The sequence below is a fragment of the Alosa alosa genome, chromosome 2, assembly GCF_017589495.1.
Source record: "Alosa alosa isolate M-15738 ecotype Scorff River chromosome 2, AALO_Geno_1.1, whole genome shotgun sequence".
Classification (NCBI taxonomy): Eukaryota; Metazoa; Chordata; class Actinopteri; order Clupeiformes; family Clupeidae; genus Alosa; species Alosa alosa.
The window spans coordinates 14126461-14140691 of NC_063190.1; the positions used below are offsets into that span (position 1 = coordinate 14126461).

General features: G+C 43.6%; 1 protein-coding gene across 2 annotated transcripts; it reads right to left on the minus strand.

Moving 5' to 3' along the window:
• Positions 1–693: 693 nt before the first annotated feature.
• On the minus strand, positions 694–3677 carry LOC125310184 (leucine-rich repeat neuronal protein 4). Of its 2 annotated transcripts, none has more exons than XM_048267370.1 (2): positions 3472–3677; positions 694–2488 (listed from the first exon to the last, which is right to left on the minus strand). In XM_048267370.1, the coding sequence occupies exon 2, from the start codon at positions 2481–2483 to the stop codon at positions 1803–1805; it is 681 nt and encodes a 226-aa protein (XP_048123327.1). In that variant the 5' UTR covers positions 2484–2488; positions 3472–3677; the 3' UTR covers positions 694–1802. The 2 variants fall into 2 exon arrangements, with proteins under 2 accessions (XP_048123327.1, XP_048123318.1); XM_048267361.1 differs by lacking the exon at positions 3472–3677 and adding an exon at positions 2684–2999.
• Between the last annotated feature and the right edge of the window lie 10554 nt (positions 3678–14231).

Genomic DNA, 14231 nt, shown 5'->3' on the forward strand with positions numbered 1-14231 from the left:
GTCAAGGGTCAGAGTGGAATATGCCTTCTTCCAAGTTACAAATAACCTTAGTTGGTTTGGACATAAATGGTGTGTAAAGGCTTGATCCATTTTGCTGATGATGGAAGAATGATTTTTAAATGGTGAAACAACATTCTGTACCACTGGTTTGCCGTGTGTATTAACGTGGGGATTGAGTAATTGATCCATAGTATGGTAACAGTATGGTTCAATAAAAGGAATTTTAAAAGTCTTTCTTTCTTTCTTTCTTTCTTTCTTTCTTTCTTTCTTTCTTTCTCTTTTAAGAAACATATTAATATCAAAAGGCTTGTCTTTCCCAAATGGTCTATTGACAATATAGCAGTAACATTTTTATATCATACTGTACAAAACAGCCACAGTTGCTTAAAACATTAAAAAAATGACCATAGAAACTAAAACAAATATTTACAACATAAGATTAACTACATCCCATAGTATACACAAGCACATACATGAACTTGTAATGGGATAGTGTCTGATAGTGTCTCTATAAGACATTTTTCCCCATCACAAGTTACCATCTGAGCTCCCGAGGACTGCTATTGCACAACATTCCAGGATAATTTATTTGAAGAAACACTCCCCCATTTTGAACTCATCTCTCACAGCAGCTGGCTATTACCACAAGCTGCTCACTTTTTCACGAGCCATGACACCATATACATTCACAAATTACCATACAAAAATTATTTTTTATTATTAAACATTGAATTATAATTTTCATAATATAAAACATGAATTTAGAAAACAAATAACTAAAAATAGCACTCATATCATTCTTTTAAAAAGCCTGCAGTGAATCTTCGATGTTAAATCAGCCTTAAAGCATATTCCCTCTCCACGACTAAACTGCAGCTGTCTGAGGTTAGTGTGATATCAACAAACGGACATGAGTGCCTGACTCCAGTGCAGATAATATCCGCTGTGTTCAACCCGACTGCCCCACCTCAGTCCAAAAACACCAGATGGGACTGTCAATCTCTCAGTGCCACAGGCGTTTCCCTTGACTGCATGTGCACATGTTTCCTGTGGCCATCACCCTTTTGGTGTGGCGTTAAACATGGAGGTATCGTACACACATTCAGGCAGGGTTAAGCTGAGTTTAGCCAGTACTTTGATTGCCCAATCACATTCCTAGACTGTGAGGCTTATGACTCGTATGAATTAGTGTCCGTTAATAATCACCTTTAGTGACGGGGGTCATGATTGTACGATTTTCCATCCATCTACTCCACCCATTTATCTGGTACTCCATCTGTGTAATCTATCAAATTCCTTTTTTCCTTTAAATCTGTCTTTTTCGCCACAATGAAATCCACTAATCAATATGTTATAGTAAAAGTAAACAGAAACACACAGCGGCTCCACCTTGAGTATGCATAATTAAGGAGTTAAAAAGTCCTTGAATATGCACACTCATTCATCTCGCCACATGTAAACATACAGCTCTTGAAATAAATGCACTCTTGTAATAAAAACAGTTTGTCCACAGGCCATGATAAACAATTCATTATCTGAAAGTTATGCAAATGGTGGATGTCATTTTGTTTTGTGTGGATTGTAGTTAGCCGTTCATAACTCATTCTTCTCACTTTTTTCCTCTGTTGTGTTTTCTCTTGCATTTTTCTGTTCAATCGAGCTTGATAAGTCTCTTGTCAGAGGGAAGATGTTTGTACATTATAAATCATATTAGCGATCAGAATCTACACCTCTGATAATGCCATTGTTTTTGTAGCTTCCTCTCTTGCTGTCTTTAACACACACACACACACACTCCGCTCTCAAAGAGAGCCCTCAGTGCTCACGCGGGCTCCATCTTTCCGTCGGCTGCGGTGTCTCCAGAGCAGGATGGCAAGCGACACGAGCAGCAGGAGGCCCAGCGCCCCTATGATCAGCCCCACCTTCAGGGCCAGGCTGGAGCCTTCCTTGGGCGGCTTGTAGACCTCACACTTCAGCGCGCTCTCCCCGACGTCGTTGACGGCCTGCACACACACCTCTTCCCCGGTGCTCAGGCCCGTCATCACCATCGACCTCTTCAGGTCCTTGAACTCATTCACCTGCTTGCCCCCCACCAGGACCCTGTATCTGGTCTCGTCGGCATGCGCCGCGCACCACCGCACCTCTGGCTCGTCCCCGGCCCGCCAGAGGATCTTCACGCTGGGCGCCTCAGGAAGGGCACGGGGCCCCATAGAGACCCCGGGGCAGCTGCAACCTGATTCGGCTGCCAGCTTGGCACAGGGAGCGGGCAGGTCCTGGCAGAGGTTCTGATAGCAGGGCTTCGGGAGGTGAGAGGGCCCAGGGCGAGCGGTGGAGGCGATGGTGGGGGTGTTGTACAGGTCCTCGTAGTCCTCTGAAGGGTTCAGTAAGTTGTTGGAGGATTCGCTCGAGGATGCTTCAGGGAATCCCAGGCTGAGAAGAACCAGGAAGACAAACAGCTGTCCAGAGTGGGCAAGAGGCTTCATTATTTCTGTGGAGAAAAAAAAGTAAGCAGGTTCAGCTAAAATAACCATAAGCGCAATGTCTATCAATTAGACTGAAATTTACATTTTACATTTACATTAGCCTGCATTTTTATATACTGTACACTTTTAGTTTGACATTGCTGCATCACAAAAACAGACATATTGTTCTAATCTGAGGAAAGTGAGAAAACATTGTATACCCTCACAGCCAAAGAGTTTCTTCATCGACAGACCGAAACTCAGCTGAACTACCCTCGATGACGGTAAACCTATCTGTGACATGAGAGCTGATAAGAAATGAGACAGACACACTGTTTCAAAGTGTTCATGCTTCTGTTGTGGTGTGTGCGTGCCCTATGCTTTTACAGACAGCAATCATGAACTTTGAGTTCTGTGGTGGACTACTGAACAGTTTATGACGCTACAACATACAGAGGTGTAGGAAAAGACGAAAACTCTAAACTCCAGACCTGATTGCGCAAGAGCCAAGAGCTCTAGCACACCCTAGAGCATGTTTGTGTGTGTGTGTGTGTGTGTGTGTGTGTGTGTGTGTGTGTGTGTGTGTGTGTGTGTGTGTGTGTCCATGTGTGTATTGTCAGCTGCTCTTGATTACCATAAGCTATGCCAGCGACATTTCCCATTGGGTCTGGAGTAAGCATTCACAGAGCGGATGTCCAGCTTAAACAAGTTTTATAAGAGTAAACATGTCATAGCAGACGCAAAACTAGTAGTTCCTCCACTGCCCACTGAACCTAGAGAGCAGCTTGAGTTAGTCGGTGCTAACGGATCCACCACAGAGATCCATGCCACAGTTCAGTGGTTTCGATGCCAGCAAGATTCACTAAAACTGAAACAACTCAGAGACACTGAGTTCTTTGTGTGCTGTTTGTACAAATTAAGCAGAATGACCTACATCATGGGGAAAAGGCCCTGGACCTAAATTGAAAAGATGTAAGTTTGTGAAAGCAAAAATGCAAGGATTTGTTACCTGAATTGTTGGTTGGTGGCGTCCAGTTTTTGCGTAAATGTCTGTGCTGGATATATATTCCGCTTTGTCTGTGTTCCTCTCTCGTCTTCTCTCATTCTCTCACTCCAGCCCTCTTTCTTTTATAAAGTTTTCCAAACTCCCCAACAATCACCTCCTTCTTTCCACCCTCTTCACACCACCACTCCTCTGCTCTTTCCCTCCTCCTCTTTTCTCTTTTTCTTCTCTCCTCTCTCTCTCTCTCTCTCTCTCTCCATCCCCCTCTCCCTCCCCCTGCTCTATCCACATGCTCCACCTTTCAGTGCTCAATAATGTTTCTAACAGAGCACGAGAGCTTGTGTGTGTGTGGAACCTCCCTCCTGTGGTTTGTATTCACTGTAGTGTGTGTGTGTGTGTGTGTGTGTGTGTGTGTGTGACTGTATGTGAATGTGCATTTGTGTGTGTGTGTGTGTGTGTTTGTGTGTGTGTGTAATTGAGTGTGAGTGTGAGTATGTATTTGTGTGTGTGTGTGTGTGCGTGCGTGCATGCTTGCGTGTGTGTTTGTGTGTGTGTGAGAGAGAGAGAGAGAGATAGAGTTTCTGCTGCCCTGCCTTTCATTAGTGCCCTCAGTATGTTCAGGGGAGGTGCTGGCCTGTGTCTGCATACGGCTAACTACATGAATATCTCACTCTCTCACATTCTAGCCGCGTGCGACCCTTGGCCAGGCAGGGCTCTGCCGAATGACCGCTCAAGTGCTTTTGGGTTCTGATGGGGCAGAAGCATGGCTTCCGTCCCGCTCTACTCTTTGGATGTGAAGACCTTAGTAGCTCTTTTAGTATTTTAGCATTTAAAAAAACAAGCGCAGTGAAATCCCAACGTGTTGATTTGACTCAGGTGACTCCTGGGTCGTTTCCCGCTCACGCTCTCTCTAATGCCGTTCTGTTCAGCCGAATAGCACCGACGCTGTGTCTGACCCTCTGTAAAAGTAAACAACAGCTTGTGTCTCTCTGGTTACATTCCATTATATTGACATGATGTTTCACGCCACCCTCAGATGTAAACATTTAGATCTACGTTGTAAAATTGACAATAACACAGATCTGAGCTGTTTTACTACTGGAGCCAGATCAGGTCAAGCAGTGTTAAAACCAGCACTGAATGTTAAAAACAGCATCATTTTCACACAAGCTCTCTTAAGGAAGTGGACCATCAACCAGAATTATTATTTCTGTATTTTTTATTTGTAGTTATACTTTTCAAAGTCCAACACTGCACATTCTTAGGAAAAGACAGAACAAACATGTCTTAATTTAACCATATTAATTGGCTATCTTGTATACATTTGGGCTGTCACTCATATTAGGATAGAATTAGGATATTAAAATTGACACTTCAATTATCTTTCATAATAGTTGCAAATACAACCATTTGACACGCTGCAGAAATCTTACAAAAATGTACACACAATAAAAATAACTATTTTGTGAGAGAAGAAATGAACAAGTATATTTAGGTCATAAAATATAATGTACTTCAGGTGACTGACCGACAACCGTATAGAAAAAAAAAAATAAGGTACATCTTTTTTAATGTTAGCTTATCTATAATAAATTCCGTGAGGGTAAACGCTGTTGATCAGATGATAAACCTCTGCCTATGAGAGAGGTTCTGGCATAAAAATGAGACACTTCCTTAGTACTAGACATGTCAAAATTTCTCATTTGCTTTCTGTAACAGGACTCCTCTCATGCTGGCCTGTGCAGACAGCCTGGCTGTGCCTGCCTGAAAATCTGTCAACTACAGAGCTTACACAGAAAACAATCTCTAACCATTTTTTATTTGACATTCTACCCCCTCCCTTTCTCTCTCGGTCACAAATATTTTTTCTTTCAAATATTTTTTCACAAGAACTCCCAAGTACAACTTGAGGAAAATAGACTGACAAATAGAATACAGATTCAAAAAGATGGTAAATTTACCATAAAAGTACAAATTGACACACACTCATACTCATGACCACTAACACCCACCCACTCAGTCACACACAGAAACACACACACACACACACACACACACACACACACACACACACACACGTCTGCCACACGCCCATGTTTGTGCATCGTCTGCCAATCTAATGGCTGTGCGTGTGCGGAGCCGGGCTGAGTGTGCCACTGGCTCACTCCATCTCTCTGACTCTCTCTCTGAGTGTGTTGGCCGCGGTCATTCAGCCTGATTTAGCCGCTCACATCAAATGCTGACCAGTTGTCATACGCACTCACACACACACACACACACACACACACACACACACACACAGTTCTTGCCTCACAGCATGGAAGTAGCCAACACCGAGATCAAGACCAAATAATACAATGGCAGGTCATCTCTCTCTTTGTTTTTGTGGAGTTATTCTCCCCATTCATAGTTCATCTTGGTTAAATATAGATTGTTAAAAAAAACTGATTAAATAAACTGATGGCCTTTGATACAGAAGTGGTCAAACCAGAGACATGAAACAGTGAGGTGAGGTGGATAGTTTTGATTCCCTTTAAAACAATATCAGACCCCAGGCAGAGAGCACAGTCCAGTGAAACTGAACCTGATGAGTGTGTCTAGTCTCAACGTTTAATTACTGCTCTTCTCAGCCCCTCCAGTTCAGAGAAATAATACTTAGGGGTCAAAAAGCACAGGAATTTCAATTTGAAAAGATAAACACCAACACAAAAACACACATTCATTTTACACAAGACTGCATAACAAATCAGCAAGTGCGCCCAGGGGACGGGGCTGTTTCTATTATGATCCATGAGAGGCATTAGAGACTGCTGTTCCTGTGGTGCTTCTGGGGATATGAGGGATACAAATGAGGTAGTAGGTTTTTGGACTGTGGCTTAGAGAGTAATTACTGGAAATACTGCACGGTGGGGTGATCCATATGAAGTCGGGAAGTTTCTCTAAGTGGTATCAGCTTGTGTGCAAGGTGCCAAGTTTATGGGTGAAGTGTGGGAAAACAACATGACAGAGAAGTGAGTGTGAATCTGTTTATGAATACATGTATGTGTGTTTGTAAATATGAACGGAATGAGATTCAATTTTGCTCTCAATAATCAAACTCAGTTAAAATAAATTAAAAACAAATCAGTGCACACCTGACAGCATTCTGTTTGATTATTACTTTCCTCACATTTTTTAAATAAGAGAATGTAAATACAAAAATAGCTAAATTAAATAATTAATAACGATAATTATTAATAATGAATAATAATTATATAAGTACATGATATATGAAGTGAAGAATAAGTGAAGAATCAAATCAAAACAACCCAGAAATCAGAAAAAAGAAGCCAGTTATCAAAAATTTCACTTTCGGCCCGTCCAACGGAAAGCAAAACGTTTTGCTTTGTATTGGTACTTTAGTACACATGACAATAGCATTTTCGGGGCTTCAAAACAGAAATCTTTGAAACGGGAATTCCAGAGTGGAAACTCTTTGAAAAAGCAACCCCTGCTTTGCTGCCAGGGCATGCAGAAGTTTTTGAAAATGATGACAACATGATGACAACAAATACAATTATCCAATCACATTTCAGATTTTTTCAAAAATATCTGTTGTTGTGTGGACAATTCCTTTGTCAGTCCATTTGGGTTCTTCACTGCACGCCCCCATCGTTTTAATTTTCTCTCTCTTTATCTCTCTCCCTTTCTCTCTCATGTACACACTCTCACACACACTCTCTCTTTTTCTCTCAGTGTCCCTCTCTCCCCTGTGTCCCTGTACTCTGCTGTCCCTTGGTGCCCATATGGTTTTCCTCTCACAGAACTATTAAAAACCAGCACAAACAGCCAGAATGTCATTTCCCTTTTAAGAGCGTGCCGAGCAGCCCTGAAGACAGCAGAAGCCTGTCTTTGAAGGCTTCAGTTGGCATTATAAATCACTGACATTCAGCATCAGGCCAGATTCTCTGGAATGGCCACTTTCTCCAAGCACGGCCATCTTTGAGGTTGACACTGAAATGGAAAAACATTGATGTAACTGTAAGAATGTCACAGCTAACAAGTCTTTCCTCCCTCCCTCCATCTCTCTCTCTTTCTCTCTCTATGTCTATCTCTCTCTCTCTCTCACTGATTTTCAAGTGGATATATTGTCTGTCCCAGTTACATCATGTGACATCGACCCCCTGTGCCAAATAGTGACACAAACACCTTCAGTTCTCTCTGAAGCACTCAGCATGGTGTGCAGCAGGAAAGTCTGCCTATGACCAGTGTGGAGATTTCAGACCATGTGACTGTAATGAGAAGCTGACAGTCAGCCCTGTTATCCCCGTGCCCCCCTGTTCTTCCTCTCTATCTCCATCCCACAGGCTCCTTCCTTCCTTTCTCTCCCCTGGCCCCCCCCCTCCCCTGCCTGTCTCCCCCTCGCTTCCGAACTCTGAACATCTGTTAGTTGTTAGCTAGTGTGGTAATGGTGCAGCTGGGGAGAAAAATAAGCACACATGTTGCAGAGCCTGCAATAGGGCGGCTGGGACACTGGCTCTGGGTGTGGTGCTGATGTGTGTGTGTGTGTGTGTGTGTGTGTGTGTGTGTGTATGTGTGTGTGTGTGTGTGTGTGTGTGTGTGTCAGTGAGCACAAGATGGCGGTAAGTCAGAGGCGTGTGGTATTGTTTTTTACAGTATCTGAGTAAGATCGACTCAATACTTAACTATAGTAAAGTCTGTTCTGGATTTTGGTAAATGTAGTTACGTAAGACATAAGTACCTGACGGTAGGCAGTCTGGATTCAGGTCGGAGTTTATAGGAATTCCTAACTGCTTTGTGTGCTTGTGTGTCTGAGTGTGTTTACTGAATTAAGTCATTCAGAAGATTCTAATGGTCTGAGTTTCATTATGAGGACAAACTTTTCCATTTAATGACGTGGCCCATTAGGTGTCCTTTCCCATTAATGCTAATAGGGGCTGTTTAGATGCAGGTGGTTGGGTAACTCTGCAGTGGCAGACTATTGCAGACCTACATCCGTTTGGTCATAACACTGCGGTAACAGGCAATGTTGAGAAAAAGAGAAGAGGAATCCTCACGTAGACACAACAAGACCTGAAATACTCACTTCCGTTACAGCAAAAGGAGAAGTATTGAGAGAGACAGAAAGAGTTTATTTTATGGAATAACTATGGGATAAATCCATTTTTCCAACATTGTTGAAATCACATTTCTCCCATAGGCCCCATCAAACTGAATTATTTCCTGTTGCTCAAACTTGGTGAAGATAAATAATGTATTGTGTTTTCACAAGCTCTGCATTGTGCTGGGCCACTGAGGAGCACGGCTCAGTTTATCACTGTCTCATGCGCAGTGGCCACAGCGAGCAGGTGGCTGAGGAGAACTCCGCTCCGTCTTAATGCAGGGAGGCATTTGTCAACACACACACACACACACACACACACACACACACACACACACACACACACACACACACACACACACACACACACACACACACACACACACACACACACACACACACACACACACACACACACACACACACACACACACACACACACACACACACACACACACACACACACACACACACACACACACACACACACACACACACACACACACACACACACACACACACACACACACACACACACACACACACACACACACACACACACACACACACACACACACACACACACACACACACACACACACACACACACACACACACACACACACACACACACACACACACACACACACACACACACACACACACACACACACACACACACACACACACACACACACACACACACACACACACACACACACACACACACACACACACACACACACACACACACACACACACACACACACACACACACACACACACACACACACACCTCTCTCTCTCTCATACGCACACACGCACTCACACGCACACACACACACACACACACACACACACACACACACACACACACACACACACACACACACACACACACACACACAGAGAGAGAGAGAGAGAGAGAGAGAAAGAGAGACACGGAGAGAGAGCATGGTCTGAGGGCTTAGGCAAAGTTTATCCAGAACACTTGTGTATATCAGATAGTGGACAACTAATGTTTGCATACAAAGAAGAGTTTGATTACTCAAAAACTTCTCAACAAAGTGTTCTCTGTGTGTGATGGAATATCAATTAAAGTAAACCTTAATGTTATTTAAAAGCTGTCGGAAATGAAGCTAAAAAATATCCTGCAATGGTTACACAAATGTAGAACTGACATCTACAGTAAACATGACACAAATAATAAAAGGTTTGCTTATAGAACAACCTTGTTTTGTATTTATATTTCTGGCAACATCAACACTGACAGTGCTCTTATATGAGTCACATGGTTCTAAAATAGGATTCATGTATCATTGTAGCCACTTGCTTTGTTCTTTACAGTAAGATGTTCACTAGTCTCTAGTCACAAGTGGACAGTGTTAAATTGTAAGTGTTAACAACCACCAAATGCATTGTGATTCGGATATTTACTTTACGCATTGTGGTCGGATATTTACTAATTTTTTTACTTAAGGCATTAAGATCAATTTCCAAAAGATGATTTTATATTCCTCTTTTTAGTCAACTTTAGCAGAGGTGCCAATAATTCTAGGGGCAACTGTAGGTGTAAGTCTGCATGTTCTGCGGATATCAAGCGGTTGGGCCATAAATCTGAACAACATAACCGGACATTTGGAACTCTGAACTTAGCCGGCTCTTACACTACAACTCCCCTAGTATTACCGATGGACATTATGTAAATGAGCTCATGTCTGAATGAAGCAAAGAACATGCAGAGATTCTGTTCATGTGCATGTTCAACCGCATTCAACCTGTTCAACCCGCGGATATTCTGTTCACGTGCATTGGTGTAGTTCACACATATGAAGGCACAATGTCCGCATGCAAGCATCATATCTGAATCACCCGATGGGTCGGACATCCATTTGACAAAGATCCGCATATAGTGCGGAGGACATGTCAGCTGTAAGCAGCTATTGGTAGTTGTAATCGTTGTGACAGGCAGTAAAGAAAGTTTGGGCTGTCCACTTAGGACAACAAGTTCAAACACACCCTTTGTGTAACCAGACTGCCATGACTCCAGTCAGGCCCAGACCCAAAGCTTTTGGTTCCAACCCTGCAAGCTATAATGACTGTGAAAAGAAATACGCAATCCTAACTTCATTCACTCACTTTTGTCTATTGGGTAAATAGGCCTACAGTCTTCTGGGAATTAATTGAAGGCTATTCAGAAAGAGGACAAAAGGTGCATTGGACACTAGGTGCATTGATTGCATCACAAGTGCCTGTAACTTTATCCCATACTTTTGTTTCCTGGAAGGCTCATCCAAAACATGCTGCACCACATCACCTACCAATCTAGGTACTCTACCGGCCAGTCAAACATATCTGCTTTTGTTACTGGGAAAGTTGTGTAACACCGTCAGGTTGTGGCAGGCTGTTTTTTTTTTTCTCCCTCTCGCTCTGTTATGGCTTTGGTGTGGCTGCCAAGAACATAGCTTGGCCATTAATCTGAGGCAAAGAGGCATACAAGCAGTGTCTGCCCCGACTGTGGGTCCCTCTGATTAGTATCTTTGCTCAGGCAGAGAATGTGTGTGAGGGAGAGGACGTAGAGAGTGAGAGAGGAATGGTGAGCGAGAGGAGGGATAGAGAGACAGATAGAGATGGTGAGAGAAGGAGAGAAGGAGTTGGGGTGGTGAGTGAGTGTGTGTGTGTGTGTGTGTGTGTGTGTGTGTGTGTGTGTGTGTGTGTGTGTGTGTGTGTGTGAGTGAGAGAGAGAGAGAGAGAGAGTGTGTGTGCGTGTGTGTGTGTGTGTGTGTAATGCTCCTCTTTGAACTATATTGTGCTATATTTTGACTCACAACTCTATTTTTGTCACGCTAATAAAGCACATTCAGCTGCACTTATTGGGAGGAAGGACAAAAGGAGAGGAATCTAGAAACAAAGACAGTGAGGAGACAGCAGAGGAGACAGAGACCGAGACAGAGGAGGGGAGGACACGAGGGCTGGGGCTGATGGAGAGATGGAGAGAGCGAGTGGGTGAAAGGGAGAAAAAGGTGAGTCATTGAAAAGGTGGGGATTGGGACAGGATGTGTGACGTCTCGCCGACAGTAATGAGATGGCAACGAGTGATGCTGAAAGAGTGGTGCACCATGGAGAATGAATGGGAGGGAGAGAGAGACAAAAACAGCAAGAGAGTGGGAGATGGAGAGAGGGAGAGAGGGAGAGAGGGAGAGGATCCTACAGTTAGGTAATTGGGAAATGGAACAATCTGAAATGAAATGCTGGTCATGGAACCTTTTCGTGTAAGGGAGGTGGGAGATGGGAGGCTGTGCACCTTATCTGAACTCACTTCAGAGGGAGAATGCAAACATGTGTTGACCAAATGAGTGAGTGTGTAAGGAGCAGGTGTGTTTGTGTGTGTGTGTGTGTGTGTGTGTGTGAGCTGTCATGTTGGTAAAGACATGATCTAACACAGCCTGATGTCATCCTTTAGCATCTCCGGTGTCTGATGTCGTCATTTCATAATTTGCTTACACACACACACACACACACACACACACACAGACAGCATCACATCCGTGTTCATGCCCCACCCAAACACCCTAGCACTCACGAAGCGGATGACTACAGCTGTGTCACCATGGGGGAAAAGGAGGAGGATGCAGAGAGGGGCATAAACTCTGGTGTGTGTGTGTGTGTGTGTGTGTGTGTGTGTGTGTGTGTGTGTGTGTGTGTGTGTTTGTCAGGATAAAATGTCAGCCTGGATGAGAAAGGAAAGCTGGAATCGTTCCCTTTCCCAGTCTGTGTGTCTGTTACTGAGTCTGTGTAAGTTTGTTGTGTGTGTGTGTGTGTGTGTGTGTGTGTGTGTGTGTGTGTGTGTGTGTGTGTGTGTCTGTGTGTTTTGTCTTTTAAATGTTTTGCTAGTTCAGTCAGTGCCAGTGCTGAGTCACTCCTGAGAAGTGGTATGCGAGTGTGTGTTTGTGTTTGTGTAAACAGAATGACTGCACACTGCAGAGGAGATCAAACTGGATCATCCACTCCAACTGGGCTCAGCATCATACACAGATGGCAAAAGTGCTGTGTCATGGTGCTCCATTCCCCTGAATCCCAGAAATGTCGAGTCACTGTTCACCTCTGGTGCGCGCCCGCCCACAGTTCTCATCACCGATGCTGTAAGTGAATCAAAAGACAAGCAATTCCCAGTAGCTCTGTGGTTTGGCTCTCTGGAGAGGAATGCTTTCTATCTCATGCTTCTCATTTGAGGTCATCTTCATATTGCTATAGATAACTGCAAGCCTACTCCAGTGAACAGCTGAGTACCCAGGGCATCTCTTTCGACACTTTTCCTATCAGCAGAGTTACTGTAAATGTGAAAAGGTTTTTCCCCATGCCTCTTCTCAGCACTGATTCAGGGCGCATTCACACTAGACCGTTTGGTCTGGACCCGAGTTCATTTGGACTGATAGTTCGGTTACTTTTGTTAGTGTGAACGCAGTCTACCGAACCCGGGTGCAGACTAGGGTCCGCTAGAAAACAATGGTCCGGGGTGCGATTTGTTAGGACTCTGGTGCGGTTCGAATGCTATCCCTCCCAACACCTGGAAATAAACTGACGTTTTTGTGAAGTCGCTAAGCGTACGTTGCTAAGCCTAAGGGCCCTATCTTGGCGATCTAAAATGCATGGTCACACACATGGTGCACTCGTCTATTATTTGAACTCATAGGCAAAGTGAAACTAACTTCACTGTGGTGTCAGTCAACACCAAAACAGTTATACACAGTTAATTACTTTCACTATTGACTGACAATGGGTTACCATCGAAAACATAGCCTGAACAAATCAACACTTACACCCAATAATATTCGAATGACTGAATAAAAAACCTAAGGACATTTATTCTGCAGAGGAGTTGCTGCTTACATCTCGTGACAATGCGTCTTTAGCTGTGCTTCATATGCGCCTTTCGCTATAGACCAGGTTTTTCTTGGTCAGTGGCATAATGCTTTTTAGATGGTGTAAGATAGCGATTCTTAGATAATGCGCTAGACCACACCTTAGGTCATTAATTTCCACACCCCTGAGGGCATTGTTCAATAAAAGAGAAGTGCATGGCGAACAATTCAAGTGTAATATAGGAATATGCTTCGTGTTGTGATAAGAATACGCTATGCGCTGCATTTTAGATCACCAAGATAGGGCCCATGGTGTTTATGACAGAAACAGACTTGGGTGCGTTTGTGTAATGTAATGTGGGCGGAGACCAGCTGGGTCAGGGCTAGGGGGGAGTAATCGCACTCGGGTATGATCCAGTTAAACGGACCCAGTGTGAAGGCAACCTAAGTTATCACCACCCCTGAAGGTGTACCACGTGCGTTCAATGTTATTTTATCAGGCAGGAAACAACTGAAGGTCGATTTACTTGTCTGGAACATTTGGCATTCTTGTTTCTGTTCACAAAGAGTACTTGTGAATCCAAAATAAAGTAAATATGGTAAAAATGGCTTGGTTTTTTAGGACCCTGTCCACATTAAGCTGGCTAAATAGATACACACATATTTGAGGTGAAAACAATCTCGGTCCACATTTTCACACTATCCACATTTTTCTAAAGTTTGGCGCCCACACTAGAACACTGAAACACAATAAAAGTGTTTGTTGTTGGTACATTTTATCAGTATCATGGCAAACGTCATCG